At 47.6% G+C, this 17,774-nt stretch overlaps 1 protein-coding gene across 1 annotated transcript; it reads right to left on the bottom strand.

Moving 5' to 3' along the window:
• Positions 1-8,692: 8,692 nt before the first annotated feature.
• LOC133925573 (uncharacterized mitochondrial protein AtMg00810-like) lies at positions 8,693-9,097 on the bottom strand. Its single transcript, XM_062371452.1, has one exon. It carries the CDS (start codon positions 9,095-9,097, stop codon positions 8,693-8,695), a length of 405 nt encoding a protein of 134 aa, XP_062227436.1.
• Between the last annotated feature and the right edge of the window lie 8,677 nt (positions 9,098-17,774).

The raw sequence follows: 17,774 nt of genomic DNA, 5'->3' as shown, positions 1-17,774 counted from the left end.
ACTGTGCATATCCCCAGTTACAACCCGAAACACTGTGAGTTACAACTTGTTAGGTAGATCAGTTATAACTTCACGCCCAGAAATGTATAATTGCAACACGAGAAGCTAACACTGTGAGTTATAACTTGTTATTCGCACTGCGCACATCCTCTAGTTACAACCCAAAACACTATGAGTTACAACTAACATGACCAGTTACAACTTCACGTCAAAAAATACATAATTGCAACACGAGGAGCTAACACTGTGAGTTACAACTTGTTATTTGTACTACGCATATCCCACAGTTATAACTCAAAATACTATGAGTTACAACATGTTAGGTAGACCGGTTACAACTTCAGGTACACAAATGCATAATTGCAATACGAGAAGCTAACACTGTGAGTTACAACTTATTATTCACACTGCGCACATCCCCCAGTTACAACCCAAAACACTGTGAGTTACAACCCAAAATATTATAAGTTACCACATGTGAGGTATGCGCAGATATGAACTACAATAAGTATATATATATATATAGAGGGGTCAATTGCGCATCTCGCTGAACGTCATATCAGACGGCAACAATGGTTCGTTCGGCTATTTTTATTGTGGTCAACGATGGCCATGGCCACGAGTATCGATGTTTCTCCTTTTCATTTCTTTTTCTTTACTGGTTATGTTCAACCTGTTTTTGACTATATTGTATGGTTCTGCGATCACGTTTGCACGACATGAACGTGCTGTGTCATCCACGTCTGCACTACTCGTCAACATCTGCGCATCCAAATAATGCTGTGTTATCAGCGTCTGCATTACTCGTCATTGTGCGCTCCGAGCTCCTACTATGGCCCCCCAAGTTCCCGAAGAGGCGAAGAGCCATTTGTGTGCTACAGATTACCACTTCCCTTCCTATCTTCTTCGGAGCTTCAATCTAGAATTCGTCCAAAGCGCGTCAAATCTGAAACAACATCTAAAAATATTAAACCAAAGTACGTACTAAGATACCCCTCTGATCTAAAATGCAAGTCATTTGAGACTCGGCGTATAATAATTAATGGGGTGTGTAACACGACCATACTTATCCTTCAATCATTGTCTCTTGAGCAATTACTTAGGAGCCATATGAATGAAGATACTAGTAAGTAGTATTAGAGCTCATTTACTAGTGCAACTAAGCAAGGCAAAACATGAAAGAGTGATAGGAAAGTACGTCGTTAGTGTATAACGTCTTATATTTGGTATGGATTGAGAAGGTGTGGAACACCTACCTTTTTTTGCGATGAGATTTATATTAAATTAGGAGCACATTACACCCCATTTTACAACCAGGCCCCGACAAGAACAGCAAAAACAAAGAAGAAAAACAAGGCCTCCTCATAATCTTCTTCCTCTGCCGCTGTCGCCGACCATCGCCGTTGCGCACGAGTACGAGTACATCGCCACTCCTCCCGCCACGACTAACTGGTACATGGATTTTGGGGCATCTTCACACATGACATCGAATTCCGGTAACCTATCCTTGTTTCATTCGCCATATTCATTTACTCCATCATCAATCGTTATCGGTAACAGGTCCCTTTTGCCCATCACTTCTACTGGCTCAACAGCTTTACCTGGCAATTTTCATCTTAATAATGTTCTAGTCACTCCTAGCATTATCTAGAATCTTATATATGTTCACCAGTTTAACTATTGACAACAATTGCTCTGTTGAGTTTAACCTGCTTAGTCTCTTTGTGAAGGATCTACAGTCCCAGAACGTGATCATCAGGTGCAATAGCTCCGGACCTCTATACCCCTTCCACGCACCGGAAGCCGCCTCATGTGCTCTTATAGCTACTGCTCCCACCACACTATTGCATCATTGCCTTAGACATCCTGGACACGTGTGAGGAACCGTCCAAATAGTATTCTAATTAATCATCAGGAGGATCATTATTCATAATCACAACCTCGACGATTAACCAGAATACCATTCCGGTAGTCCCGGCACGTGTTTTGTGCCCAGGATCGGAACACATGCCTTCCAACTCAAATATCACAACACAGTTTAATAGAGAGCAAATAATTAAACTGGATTACCATTATTAAACAAGCAACTGCTTCCACAATTTACAACAAAAGAGGAACAACAACAACTACTATGCAGCGGAAGAAAAACCTATACAACAAAAGAGTATGGAGCCGTATGCCCTTAGGCTCCATACCAAAAGCGCCGGAGTTCGGAGTAGAAGGTGCTACTCCTGCCCGCCACCCTGATCGGCAGGCACAAAGTAGCCGAACACTGCCTCTTCTTCGCCAACCTGCGAACCTGAAAGCAACTTAAGGGCAGCACCCTTAGTACGAAGGTACTAGCAAGTCTTACACAGTATGAGTATATATATTCTCGACTCCAAGGATCATGCATTTAAAGCTGTAGCAAGGATTAAGACATGTTTAAGTTCATTAAGCGGTAAGCAACCTAGACTCTAGGTGTAAGCAACTGACTTAACCAACCACCAACTCAAACCCTGCCAACCACCTGATCAAAACAGATATGTAACAACAAGTGTATAAAAGCAAACCATTCCCACCAAACCACCAACCACATACCGACCAAACCACCCCAATCCAACCATGCCACAACCCACATCGAAACTCTACGACCAAAATATGGTCGCTCGGTGGAGATAAGCGATAGCGATGCTCATGACCGAGAGCGCGGCAGTTCGAACTGATTATACACCCTGCAGGGGGATACTCCTGGACCCACACGACACAGGGACCATACGGCTTGTGCCACCCGCTAAGATGCGCACAAGGGGGTACCCGTGACAACCTTTCCCAACCAGGCCCAACCATGTGGATCAACCATAGCTCGGCACGGCGGTATTAGAACTACTCCCCGAGCAAACTAATACCGCTAAAAGCCCGGACTCAAACCGGACTCACACCGTCTATGACGAGGCCCACATGACCACGTCTGCGAAGGTAATCGGCTCGCCTACCATTATATCAGCATGTGGTGAGTAAGGTATGTGCTAAAGCCGACTACACCGATGATCGGTGCTTAACCGGTGCCAGCGGTCTACGGTGTCCGGGTTCCCTCCCCGAACTGCCTGAGGACTCCTCGTGAGCAGATGACACCCATAATACCGCCCACACCTCGTCTCAACTCACCACTCACCAAACCGACTCATCATCAACACAACCATAAGTGTGAACAAGTAATAAGTCCTAGGCTCGCGACAACGGTGGACGCCGTCGTCGACTTCTACCGGAAAGCCTAGTACCACTAAGCATAGCGAACTAAAATTAGACCTCGATGACACCACTAGGCTCCTAGGAACAACACATGACACGTGACCGAAATGGGATAATGCATCGGCATAGGTTCTACCCAACTCAGTACCTGACACATGCAATGTATACATAAGCGTAGATAATATATTAAATTTTCAAGTAGACACAGTGCAATATGAACGATGCTTGCCTTGCTGCCCTGGATCAGAAAGGTGGGACGCCTCACGATCGCCCACGGCCTCCGGGATCGACGGATCGGCGTTCACTACAGAGAGCAACGCGTGCAATGTAATGAGCATGTATGAAGTGCGATCATGAAAGAAAAATATGCTCCACAATACATGACAACATTATTCCAAGATCGTACTGTCCAAACCAGAATTTTCCAAGTGATCTCAAAAAGTTTGGAGTTCCTACGAATTAACTACGAATTTTACAAGCTATCAGCTATCAGGAAAGCCTGATAAACCGTGCTCGGGGTGCCCGGGATGAACAGTACTCACGGGTACCGGGGGTGCTCGGGTGAACAGTACCCGGGGGTCCTCGGGATCGACCGTGCTCGGGTGCTCGGGGTGAACAGTACCCGGGGGTCGTCGGGTGAACAGTACCCGGGGTGCTCGGGAGTGCTCGGGGGTGACGGTACTCGTGCTCGGGTGAACAGTACCCGGGGTCGTCGGGTGAACAGTACCCGGGGTGCTCGGGAGTGCTCGGGGTGACTGCGCTCGTGCTCGGGTGAACAGTACTAGGGGTGCTCGGGTGAACAGTACCGGGGTGCTCGGGAGTGGGTGACTGAGCTCGTGCTCAGGTGAACAGTACTCGTCGCTACAGTAAAATCAGCCTCGCGCAGCTCCAGAACAGCAGCCATTACGAAGGGAAAAACTGGGCTAAACTAACCTGGGAGTCTCTCTAAATCAAAAGTAAAAATGCCTAGAAAGGGTGTACAGGGTCTAGACTTTGCTCAACCGCCTAGCAACATGATTCCTAACTCAAATCCACATAATTCCTCATTTGTTCACAGACTGCAGAACTTTAAGAACTTTGCAACCCTAGTTCCAGATTTAAGATCTATCCAACCAAAAATGAGCATACTTGCCATGGGAGCCTAGCAGACTCACCCAAGGTCCTTTGCTGAGGTTGGTGACCGCCAGTTGAAGGAGGAAACGACGGAAAATGGCTTGGAGAAGAGAGGAAAAACTGCTGCTTCCTTGCTTCTCCCAAAAAACACCAAACAAGTTCAGAACCAGCTCGAATTCCTTCGGGGAAACTGAAAATGAATTGGATGGACGAGTAGTCCTTGAGCTGGTGGTCTCGTGAGTACCACATACGTACCTTGATCTTGCTCCCAGAGGTAGGGATCCAAAGGGGAAAAAGGGAGCCTAAGAGAGAGAGTGAGAGAGACAGCCAACTCCAACTTGCTTCCTCAAAAAGCCTTATATGGTGGAGTGGGTGAGGAGTACGTATGGGCAAGTTTTTAGGGGAGAGAGAGCTGTTGCCCACTTATAGAGAGATATTTTCCACCCAAGTGGGCCCCATTTACCTAGAGGAAAGTCCAGACTTGCTTCCAGCTCCTTTATTTCTCTTAGTTTTTCCTTCTCCCACCTCATTGACTCAAAGTGAAGTGCTCCAGTGACCCAAACTGGAACATGAAGCTGAAATTGCATGTTTTAGGATTAAAACACACAATTATGGATTTCGGGACGTGACAACACGACATCATCTCCAAACTCACCAGTATCTCCCCCATTACTTACAATAAAATTGCTGGTGATTCTCTTTGTCACTCTTGCCAACTTGGTCGTCATGTAACTTGCCATTTGCTACATCCACCTCTAGAGCTATCAATAAGTTTGGTTTACTCCATTGTGACCTTTGGACATCTAGTGTGTCTGGTTATAAATATTATTTGGTCATTTTTGATGATTACTCTTATTTTCTTTGGACGTTTCCTCTGCGCCTTAAATCCGATACCTTTACCACCATATCTCATTTCTTCTCTTACGTTGCCACTCAGTTCGACGTGACAATCAAAAGCATCCGATGCGATAACAGTTAGGAGTTTGATAACTCCTCCGCTTGCACTTTCTTCCTCACTCATGGCGTTGACCATCGTATGTTGTGTCCATACACCTCCCAACAAAATGGGAAGGCCGAGCATACCATTCACACCATCAATAATATTGTGCGCTCCCTCCTATTTCAAGTGAGCCTTCCGCTATCCTATTGGGTCGAAGCACTTCACACAGCTACATACCTTTTAAATCGCCTACCTACAAAGACTCTAAACACTCCACACCTTTCTTTTCTTTGTATGGTGTACATCTCACATATGATCACCTTCGTGTGTTCAGCTCCAAGTGCTGCCCCAACTTATCTGCTACAGCTCCCCACAAACTCTCGCCTCATTCGAACCTTTGCATCTTCCTTGGATATTCATCAAATCACAAAGGTTACCGCTGTTTTGATCCATTGTCAAATCGTGTCATCATCTCCTGCCATGTGACTGAAAGTGCATCTAGCCCCTATGTGTGGTTTTGGTAATTAATGACAATACATACGGACTAATAATGTTGTTGAGATTGTTAGTAGGTTGTTCAATAGGTGAAGCCTAGGTGAAGAGACATGTATGAACTCTAGGTGAATGAGAAGATTGAAAGTACATCGAGATGAACGAGCTCTAGGTGATGCTCGGATGTGATGCATGGAGGAGAAATATGCATCTAAATAAATGAGCTCTTGGTGATGCTCATAAGAAGAAGAAGCTCAATAAGATTAGCAATAAGCTTGAAGGCTAAGTTACTTGTGGAGATCAAGTAACTAAAGGTATGACTTGTTAATAGAGTTTTATGGACTAACCCGTGTGCTATGTGTTTAAGAATGAGTAGGGTTAGGTTCTATATGAAGATTGACAATATAAATGAAGGCTAATAAGTTACTTGTGGAGATCAAGTAACTTAAGGTATAAATATTGTCATTTAGGTTTTATGGACTAACCCATGTGCTTTGTGCTTGAGAGTGAGTTGGGGTTAGGATCTATAAGAAGGCATAAGTTGAATTGAAATCACATATGCCAAGAGTGAAGAACAAAAGTGGACTCCATATATGAAAAAGTGAATTCCTTGAAGATGTCGAATACAAAGTGATTTTCTATGGTAAAACGGTGAAGGGCAAGCAAGACTCGGCTGCGATGGACCATCCGTGGTGAAGGGCAAGTAAATGGCTTGGCGCCGAAGGACCAAGGCGGTGGTGAAGAGCGAGTGAAGGCTTTGCGCCGATGGACCGTGCGAGGCCATGGGAAGCTATGGATGATTCACATAAATCATATGAAGAATCAAGAAGAGATGGAGTGAAGATTTTATGGAAGTTAGCAACCCTCAAGGTTTGAAAGAAAAGAAGCGGTACTTGAAAGTTTTCAAATGCTCAAAGTGGTTCAAACGAGTTTTATCTTTGAATTTGAGTATAGGTATGCCGCACTATTAAGAGGGATGCAACATGAGCTAATTGTCGCGTCTCAGTGCTCAAGAGTTTCCAACCAAACCCAAAGTGAGAGTTTGTTGTTAAGAGTCCGGAGCGGAAAGTGCGGAAGTGTCCAAAATGGGTTTTGGAGTGTTCCTAATTTGATCCTATGTGTTTTAGGTCATGAATTCAGTTGGGATGTGTAGCCCTCTGAATAAGCTTTCCATAGAGTCCAAAATCGTCAAAATCGGACTCCGGAATCAAAAGTTATCGCCGTTTTTCGGAGGTCAGCTGTGCTGTACTCGGAGACTCCGGTGAAGACAGGATTCTCCGGTACCTGGAGTGGCCGGAAACTCCGGTGTAGGCCGGATTCTCCGGTAAGGTCCAGAAAAGAGCCTAACGACTAGTTTTTTGAAGTGGGCTATTTATACCCCACTCACCCCATCCTTTGGGGCTGCTGCAAGGGCACGAAAAGAACATCCTCTAGAGCCAAAAGAACTCCTTCCCACTCCAATCTAGTGTGTGATTTGAGAAAAAAAAAGAGAGTTGGGTTGTGAGATTGGGAGATTGAGTGCATGTGAGCTAAAATCCAATCTTGAGCACTTGAGTTCTTGACAAGAAGTTCTCGAAGCGTTTGTTACTCTTGGAGGTGAAGCCTCCTAGCCGGCTAGGTGTTGCCCGGTGAGCTCCCGCGCGTGTGGTGAGCCGCGGGAAAGTTTGTGAAGGTCGATCTCGCCTCCGAAAGGAAAGAGATAAAGCTAGTGGATCGAGGAAAGCGGTTGAAAGAGACCCGGCTCGTTGGAGCTTTCTCAACGGAGACGTAGGATTCACGGTGGTGAATCCGAACTTCGGGAAACAAATCTTTGTGTCTCCTCTCTTGTTTCCTTACTTTTATGTTCTTGCTCAAATCTTTGTGCATATTGCTCGATCTACTTGTTTGTGTGTATTTGAGTGTAGGTTCTTCGTGAATATACTTGGAATCATCTCCGGGAACACACGACATCACTTGGTTTGAGCTAGAACTCTCTACTCATTAATTTTATTCAGTTTCGGGCTCAGTTCTGTACAGAACCCGGAGAATCCGGTCTTTACCTGAGTTTCCGGACCTGTACACACCGGAGTATCCGGACTACACCGGAGTCTCCGGTGAACAGTAATTCCAGGCATATGAACAGTATTTTCAGCCTTTTTCAATTTAAGTTTTATTGCATATCTCTAGCTAGAATTGAGTAATTTTTGTCACCTTAGGATTGTAATTTCCACACTTATTTAGGGTGATTGTGCACTAGTTGAGCCTAGCATATTGAGGTTTTTCTCTTGTGAAAAACTCGTTAGTTTATATTCCGCTGCAAGTTTAGGCCAACGGTAGAAAGGGTTGAATTTTTGTAAAAACGTCTATTCACCCCCCCTCTAGGCGACATTATTGTCCTTTCAGTGACGTTTGATGAGGCATCTCCCTTCGCTAACAAAAATACTCTACCACCTAATGCATTTGATTTTTTTGGTCTAATATTGAATGTGCATCGATTCACGTCAAAACGCCACTTTTTCAGAGCAGCTACACCACCACCTGTTGTCGCACCTAGGGCTATTAAGCCTGCTGCTATGACCATGGTGCAGCTCCCACAGGTCACTAAACCTATGGTTGAGCATGCGCCCACCCTAGCATCTCTGCCATTGATCGAGCACCCACAATTCGAGCGCCCACTGGTCGCTGATCACCTGATCGAGTGTGAGGGTCTGACCACTTGGACAAGGCTCCCACTGGTCGAGCGCCCCCTGGTCCAGTGCCAACTGGTCCAGTGCTCCTTGGTCGAGCGCCCACCGGCCAAGCACCCACTTGTCGTTGACTCCCTGGTCGACCGTGCAACCACCCAGGCACCGCTCCCTACTACCTCCATATCGTCACACCCATCTACCACTGCCCCGACCATGGACATCCTGCCTGGTGCGGTACCGATCCCGTTTGTCAGCAATTCCCAACTGAAAAAGCAAGATTAGGCTGGGTATTTACCAAATACTTGAGACTCCCTGCCATACTCCGGTACATGGTTGCATCAACAGGTGAACCAGCACTCTCTTTACTGAGTTTCAGTAGTGACTCCATGGGCACTTGACATGGATTGCATTCTGCCATTCCTGCTTTCTCCGGAACTCTTTTTGCATATGCACCTTGACTGAGAAAGATGCCTTTAGCTTGCTGCTTCACTTCAATGCCCACATAGTAGTGCAACAGCCCCAGATCACTCATCTTGAACAGATCACTCATCTCTTTCTTGAACTTCTGGATGCCACAACTGCTAGTGCCGGTGATGACCAATGTATACACCCAGCACCAATTGCTCGGCCCCCTTACCTTTGCAGTAAATGGCATGCTCCGATGGACTCCTTTTGAAGCTCAGAGACACTAGACTCTCATCCAGCTTTTGATTCCAGGCCCGTGGGGCCTAATGCAATCCATATAATGCTTTATGAAGCTTGAAAGCTTGAATACCTGATGCTCCTTACCAACCTTGGCGAAGCCCGGCAGCTGCTCCACTTACACCTCCTCTTGAAGGTCGCCATTCAAGAAAGCAGACTTGACGTCCATATGGTGGACTTCCCACCCTTCATGAGCGGCAAGTGTAATGAGGAGGCGCACCACATCCATCCTCACCATCGGAGCGAACACCTCGTCATAGTCAACTCCGTGATGCTGCGCGTACCCCTTGACGACGAGCCGAGCCTTGTGTCTCGCCACAGCTCTGTGCTCATCCTTATTGACCTTGAAAACCCACTTTAGACTGATCACACGCCAGCTTGGTGGTAGTTTAGTGAGCGTCCAGGTGTGATTCTCTTCAATGGACCACAGCTCCTCCTCTATCGCCTTCCACCAGTTTGGCTGCCTCTTTGCTTCTACCAACGATGTGGGCTCATCCATGCTCATCGCATGGAGCTCTCCATATTTCAGCTCATGCAATTCGTACCGGCGGCGCTGTCAGCCCGATGATGTTGTCCACTGTACAAAACCGTAGTGGCACCTTGTCATCGTGGTCGGCATCCAGCTCATCTCCCAGTTCAGCCGGTGGCGACGCGTACTGGACTGTAGGTGTCGCAGCAGGAGGCGATGTCACGGCACCTAGTGCAGTAGGCGTGGCGGGTGGTGATGCCAAAGGTGCGGCAGGCACGTCCTTGAGTCCACCATGCCAACGCACGGTAGTATATTTCACTGTGAAGGAGCCGTCGACAATGACGCCACATCCTTCCTCATCGCTCCACATGGACACGCTTCGTGAAGGGGTCGTACGCGCGATAGGCCTTGGAGCCTCGCTCTTACCCGATGAAGATCATGCGTCGGCCTCTATCATCGAGCTTCTTCTGGTGCGGCATCGTGTTCTTGACGTAGACGATGCAGCCGAACGTGCGCAGATGATGGACCACCGGCTTCTTCCCATACCAGGCCTCGAAGGGGGTCATCCCCTCCACGCTCTTCGTTTGCGATCGGTTGAGGACGTACACTGCGGTGAGCACGACTTCACCCCAGAACCAGCTCAAGAGCCTCTTTGCCTTAAGCATGCTCCGAGCTGTTCCCACCACCGTGGTGTTTCAGCGTTCCACAATGCCGTTCTGCTGTGGCGAGTACTGTGCCGTCTACTGTCACCGCACGCCGTGCTCCAGGCAGTAGTCGTGGAAGTTTGTTGAGGTGAACTCCCCGCCGTGGTTGGCGCATAGCGCACCCAGATTGTATCCCGTCTCTTCCTCAGCAACAGACTGGAAGTGCTTGATATCCTCGGGTGCTCGATCCTTGGATGACAGTAAGGCCACTCACATGAACCTGCTCTTGTCATCCACCAAAAGCAAGAAATACTAGTTACTACTCGGTGTTATAGGTGAAATTTTCCCACAGATGTCCCAGTGGACCAGTTCCAGAACCCTCTCAGCATGATACTTGGCGTGGTTTGGGAATGGTGTCCGCCTCTATTTCCCGATGAAGAAGGCTTCGCATAGCTGATCCACCTGATCAATCTCGGGGAGCCCTCGCACCATCTTATTCATCGCTGAGAAGTTGAGATGGCCAAAATGAGCATGCCACCTCCAGATGTTCTCGTCCCTGTGTGCCACCAAACACACCGACCGCGCCAGGGTGATGTTGAGCACATACATGTGGTTCGGGGAGCGCTTCACCTTCGCCAGCAATTGTCATCCCGGCTCGTGGATCGTCATCACTCCATCGTCGATCAACACCTGATAGCCACCCTCATCGAGTTGCCCCACGCTCACTATATTGGTCATGAGCTGGGGAATGAAGAAGACCCCACCGAACGAACGGTGCTCGCCGTTCTTACAAGCGAACAACACAGTGCCACAACCTTCGATGCGCGTGATGGAGTCGTCGTCGAAATGCACTGTGCTGCAGGTCTGCATGTCCAGGTCGGTGAAGGTGGCCCGAGACATCGACATGTGGTTCGTCGCCCCGGTGTCGAGGATCCATTGCTAAGCGTCGTGGTTCTCCTCCACCCAGAGCTGCACAAACACCTTCTCCTCCCGCAGCTGAACGGGCTCCGCCTCCTTCCTTGCTACCTTAACAGCGCGCGATGGCAGAGATGCTGGATCTGGGAAGGCCAGCGGTGGAGTAGATGTGAGTGAAGGTGGCAGCAGAGTGGGTAAGGGATTGAGACTCGCTCTCATTAGTAGCAGCGATGCCTCGTCATCTTGGGCCACATGCGCCTACTACTTGGGCTTGGACCGGCAGTCTCGAGCCTAGTGCCAGATTTTCTCACACTTCCAGCACTGATCCTTGGTCCGGACCCGGCCGTCGCCCGGGCCAGATGAGCTGGAGCCGCTGTCAGTTGGCCCCTCGTCAGGCACTCGCCCACCATTTCGGCCATGGTGGCGAGCAGAGCCGCCGTTTGTGCCACTGCCCGAGTGGCCCTTAGCTTCGCGCCGCTTCTACCAAGCCTGCCACTCCTCCATTAGGAGCAGCTTTTGGCCACCATCATCCCCGGAGAGCCTGAGTTTGTACCTCTGCTCAACGGTGCGAAGGCGACCTGTCACCTCCTTGATCGAGATTGAGCCCAAGTCGAGGAGAGTTTCAATGGAGATGGCCACCTGCTGCAGTCACTCCAGAACGACCTGTAACATCCTTTTGACCACCTCTACGTCAGTAATGGAATCTCCCAACACCCTGAGATGGTTCGCGAGATTCATGATCCGTATGGCAAAATCGTCCACGGACTCCCTGTCCTTGAACACAATCTCGTCGAATTTGCGTCGAAGCTTTTGGGCATTTGCTTCCCTGACGTGCTCCACACCAACGCACATGATTTTCACAGCCTCCCATGCCTCTTGCGCTGTCTCCTTCACCACTAGCGTTGCATGCATCTCCTGTGGCACTGTGCGGAGAATCGCCGTGAGTGTGAGCCTATCGTCGTGGTACTCTGCTTCTCCAGGGTCGATGGCATCCCACAGACCCTGGGCTTTCAGGTTGACACGCATTAGCAGAGCCCACTCCTGGTAATTTGCATGGGTCAGCATCGGGTAGACAACAGTGCCCACGGATTCCTTGACGACGCGCTCAACCACCCTGGTGCAGCCTTCGTCGTGGTTGCGCCCCCGGCGAGGTGAAGGCGACCCCCGACGAGAGCGTCACCGAGGGGGGGGGGTCCTCGACCCCCGGCCCGGTGGAGCCCATGACTCCGACGCCATGATCGCCTAGGAACAAGAACGCGGCTCTAATGCCAATTGCTAGAATCGAAACTCGATTGAACTTACGCGAACATAGTGGAGGAGACTCAGTAAGTGGTGTTGCGAAGTGGCAGCGTTTTCTGTTGTTTATTCAGCTATGTAACCAAAAACTGAACAGGTGAACTACCGACCGAGATGCTCGCCATGCTTTCTTATCGACGAGTGACATCCCAAACGTTAGTAGCATGCCAAGTGACGCGCTCCCATGTGAACCTGCGCCAGGGTTCAACTTACCGATTGGGGTTCAGTTACCGAGCCCGTCCGGTAACCGAAAATTTTGATTATCGCGATAACCGCTCAAAATTTGGCTAAAATTCGGACAAAATTTATTTGCTAAAATTTGAAATTTGGTCAAAAATTTGTCAGAATAGTTTCTCGGTAACCAGTCGAATCGAACCGGTTACTGAGCGATTTTCTCGATTTGTTGAGCAGTTTTCTCAAATTTTCCACATTGTCGGTAACCGCTCGGTTTTCTCAATTTATCGAGCGGTTTTCTCGATTTTCAGTGAAGTTCAACAAAAAAAATCCAAAAATTGGCTCAATCTTGTAAAATCAATAACTAATTCATCTGAGCTTCAAATCAAGTGAAACAAATTTTGTTGATTTTCTTGTAATATGATCTACATGAAAAAAGTATTTATACTCATAAAAAAGTTGAAATGGTTCTGTGAGAAAATGTATTTTTTAAACCAAGTTAAATGCATAGTTTACTCTTTGCTAATCCAAAAATCATAAAACTAATTTTTTTAGACTTCTTACATGATCCTATATCTTCTAAAAATACATGAACTCACGAATTAGTTATTGTAACATGCATGATTGTGTAAATGTGCTGAGACTAGATTAATTCATAACTGACCCATCACACCTGTAAAATTAGTGAAACCACTTTTATTAGTTTATTTATACTATGCTTTATGTAGAAAAAATAATAGTAGACATGAAAAAGTTAATTACAGTGCTGTTTCTTAACATATTCACTTTATGCTTGTGAACTTTGTAAAAATCATAGAGAAATTAATAAAAATCAAAATGAAGTGAAATCAATTTTAAAGATCCTCTTAAGATACGTCCTACACAATAAAAATATGTGTTTTCATGTTAAGCTTTTCCTTAATATGAGTTAATAACTGAGCCGCACGCTTCAACTTTTTTCATTTTTTTAAAACTTCTCCCTATAGAATATGATGCAAACTACATTATTTTTGAAATATTTTTTAAAGATGGTCTTAGAATTATGTCTAGTTTTTTTAGGAGTTTTTTGATTTTTTTTGTTTTTTTAAATTTTTTGAATTCAAATTCGGTTACCGTTCGGTTTTTGAAACTGGACCGAAGCGGTAAACTCGGTAACCATAAATTTTGACCAGTTACCGTCGATAAATTAAACGCTGACGTGCGCATAACCGTTAGAATCGATCATGCGCTTGACAAAAAAATAAGCTAACAGAAAAAAAGGACAAGGACACAAGATTTATTCTAACACACATGATTTGCACGACGATAAAACCTGACAACGGCAGCATCAAGTGGACCTAAAGAAAATCACGCTTCAACTGCAGCTGCCCCGTTGTCTAACGTGGGCAGAGCACGGTTGATTAGAGAAAACACTAAACTAGCCGCGACAAGAATCTTCATATGCGTCCAAGGTCCAGTTAATGGAGTTTTTTCAGAAGAAGGTTATATATGCAAGGCAAGCAACTCTCCAGCTACAAGGCAACGCGAACACTTGTCCAAGAAGGGAAGCAAGCGGCCTTGTGGTTGTGGAGGAGGGAAGCAAGCCAGAGAGAAGCTCAGGAGCCAGAAGGAGCCACGAAGCCTGCAGCCGAAGAATCAAGCAGCGATGCTGATCCTCGACCTGGCGATCTGGATCATCCCAGTGACGCTTGTCTTCGTGCCGTGCCGGCGGCTGGTCGTCCTGGTCGCCAGGCTGCAGGAGCTGGAGGAGTGCATCATGCGGCCGAGGTCGTTGCCCCCGGACTCGTTGTCATGGAGCCGCGTCGGGGGTCTGCACACCATGAGCATCATGATGTGAAGGGCGGGCGGGTGCTCCGGCGGCGATTCCGATCCCATCCGCTGCAGTGGAGGTGCGTACAGGGCGGAGGGGCGAAACTTCAGTTTTACGAGGTGGGAGCTTCTTCAGTAACCCATAAGTTTGTCCAATTTCTGTGCAGTTATGGGTAATGCTCCCTTCATTCTGTTTTTTTTTTTTGTTTTCTTTTCCATTTTCTTGGATGTGTTATTGAACCGTGTTTGTCCAGTAAGAAAATCAAGACTCTCTACTACTCTAGTTGTACAAATCCTTATGTAGGGGGAGGGAGACAAATTTCACCTTTTCCTTGGGTTTCATTTTGATATCTCTCAGAAACAGAGAGGGTACTTAGCTGTTGGCTCCCGTTGTACCTAAACTTTATTCACAGATTGATGACATGATTCAGGCACTGTAATTTCTACCGTCTCTCTCTGTGCATCCCGTTTGTGCCGTTGTCCATCTGGCATCCGCCGGACGCGCGCCTGCTCCAACACTGCAAGCCCAGACTGGCAAGCGAGCTGGGCTGGGGCTCTCGGTTCGCGAGGTCAATCAAGCGTGTGGCAAGAACGGCTGTGTTGGGTTTCTGTTGTTACGAATGCGCACCAGCGCAGGTCGAATTTACTCTCTGGATAGGCTTTTCGTGGTGAGGACGGGCGGATATTTCGCCGGATTCAGGGTGCGTCCTTTTCGGCCTTTGGTAGAACTTGCTTAAGCCAGGACGGGCCGAAGAGTCCGTGGTAAGGCCATGATTCGGGGCCAACTGTCCATGTCCATGCACAAGGCCAGATCCTCTGCTCTGCTGTGCTGCAAACCACTACCACCGCAACAGGCTGAGCTCTCCTTACGGAATGCACGTACGTCAAGAGCTTCTCTGCCATCCACGCCGATGTCGCGGAGGGGCAATGTAATGCTGCACAACGTGGCCATGATAAGTTATCTCAAAAACGCGGCCATGATAGCACAGGAGGGAGCCCTGCAGTCGCTGGCTGCAGGCAGGCTCCAAAACAGCATCATGGCAGTGAAACTTCGGCGCCTTTACTTTACACGACTCGTCGGATTTCATGAGGTTACGGAACTCCAGTCCAGACAGCACCTGCACAAGGCAATCCGCGAGAGCCCGGAAACGGGCGTGAATGCGTGGTCAACCGATCAGCGCGGTACGATTTCGCATCGTTGCCGCAGCAATATGATGGTTCTCCGTCATCATGAAGAGGCGCACATGATGGCAGGCAGCCGGGCGCAAGGCAGCCAAGCGGCTGATATAGGCACACATGTCAGGCCCGCTCTCGTCCTCCTCTCCGGTCGTTCGAGATTGCCGTTGCCCGATCGTTCACTTATGGTGACACAAGTGCGAGCTGCCTGCGAGTCCATAACATCGTGTTCCTTGCAAATCAAGCTACTCGGCTCAGCTTTCGGAAGCAATGGTTTTTGGATGAAGTTGGATTGATCATCATAAAACCTTCCCTTCACTGGCTACTCAGTTCAGACTTCAGTGCGTTCCCGAGTGCCAAATTTATAGCGGTCACTCACTCTACAGTCAGGACAGATGTAGCAGGTTATCTACTTGGCTCGGCCCGAATGGCTCGTCCATGATTCCGATGGTGACGGGGGCATGCGCGCGCGCATGATCCCCGCAGGTGTTTCAGCATGGCTGTTTGCCTATAAGGGAGGGCTCTGTATGTACGACCGCTGCAGGGTTCAAGTTTCTAGCGCAACACATCATGCGGCAATCCGGCCTTTTGCGTGTGTCCTGCACCGTCGTCTTCGCTTCTACGACACTGAACCTAATGTACGGGCGGTAACACCCCGCAGACACCGCGCGCGCATTTACCTTTGTCTGGTCACGCGGTGAAAGTGCATGTCTGGCGGTAACTTTTCATCGATCTTTGAGGCCTTCTAATGCTGTGTCCAGGTTTTTGCTTGTCTCGGGAGACCCTCTTCCCATCAGAACAAGGTCGAAAATAGATATCCTTTTCGCCTTTACTGAGAGGGATCGACGACGATTGCAGGAACATCGCTCTCACGCTGTATAATCCAGTAACGCGTTCACTTATTTTTCTTCAGAAACTTCATCTTGTTTGGAACAGTCTAAATCTGGGATTAAAGGTACTAGATGCTCAAATGACTGACGTGACTGAAAGTTCTAACTAGGATGGTTTCTGTATCCACAAGCTTTCAACTTCAACCCTACACCTTTTGAGTTGCGAATTCTCAAAGAATCCAAATAGGCCAAATACGGGCTCATCGTGAACTGAGCCTAACTCAATTGATTAGGGTTTTTATGTTAAACCTGTCCATCTAGGTTTGAGTTCTAGACATGTGCTCATATTTTTTAATTAAATCTCAAGATGAATATTATATATACATGTGGGTGTGTTAGTGGTCAAAGCACGTACCCGCGCTATATGAGTTTATACTTCCAATCTTGATTAAATATATGCTAGGACACACTCATGTAAAAGTGGGTATGTGAGTGTGGGATGCGTGTGTGTCTGACTTGCACTGAAAAATACGAGCTCAGCGATGCATGCATGTTGAGATAATAGGCAAACAAATATAGACACACTTTATCGACTATGGGTATATATGAAGATGATGTTCACATAACTGGTCAAATGGGCCGCCCGGCACGACACGGTCTAGGCCCGTTTAGGCATGGTCTATTAGCTAAGTGGGTCGTGCTATGCCGGCTCACATACTGAGCTTTCGGCTTGGGCACATCCCACTTAAGGTCGGGCCGTGTCGTGCTAGTCCATGGTACATGGGGGCACGCAACATGGTAGGGCGGGGCGGGTTGTGCCAACACAGTGTGCCATGGCCTTGGCTTAGGCTAGCTTGGCCCGGCGAGGCGTGCCGTGCCAGCTTGGCCCAGCTAGGCCTTGGAGCGTATCATGTCTAGGCCGTACTTATAGTAATAGGTGTCGTCTTGGCCTAGTTGACCAACATTAGATGTTGATATAGTGATATTTTAGAGCGAGACCAGGGCGATAGTGATTGGCGGTGGTGGATGCCAAAGGCAGTAGGACAATATGTGTGAGGATTGACTTTTGATGGTGAGGGTTAGCACGCCAAGTCAGCACAGTGGGCCTGTCGTCACTTGGGCTTCTCACTCAAGCACTTTTATTCCTCGCTTTGGCACAAACATGTAGGCGAGATCGATCTCTCGTCTTGATTTTTTATTTTTAAAATTAGTAAAAATATACGTCTATTTCTAAAAATTAAAAAAAATAGGCGCTTGAGATTTATCAAAATCGTCTTTCAATGGGTGAGAAATATGCCCTTTGAGAGGGCGATCCAT

The sequence above is a fragment of the Phragmites australis genome, chromosome 7, assembly GCF_958298935.1.
Source record: "Phragmites australis chromosome 7, lpPhrAust1.1, whole genome shotgun sequence".
Classification (NCBI taxonomy): Eukaryota; Viridiplantae; Streptophyta; class Magnoliopsida; order Poales; family Poaceae; genus Phragmites; species Phragmites australis.
This window is presented reverse-complemented; position numbering and strand designations above follow the sequence as displayed.

Coding starts and splice junctions, on each gene's coding strand:
- LOC133925573 (XM_062371452.1), bottom strand. CDS start 9,097: ATGCCATTTACTGCAAAGGTAAGGGGGCCGAGCAATTGGTGCTGGGTG.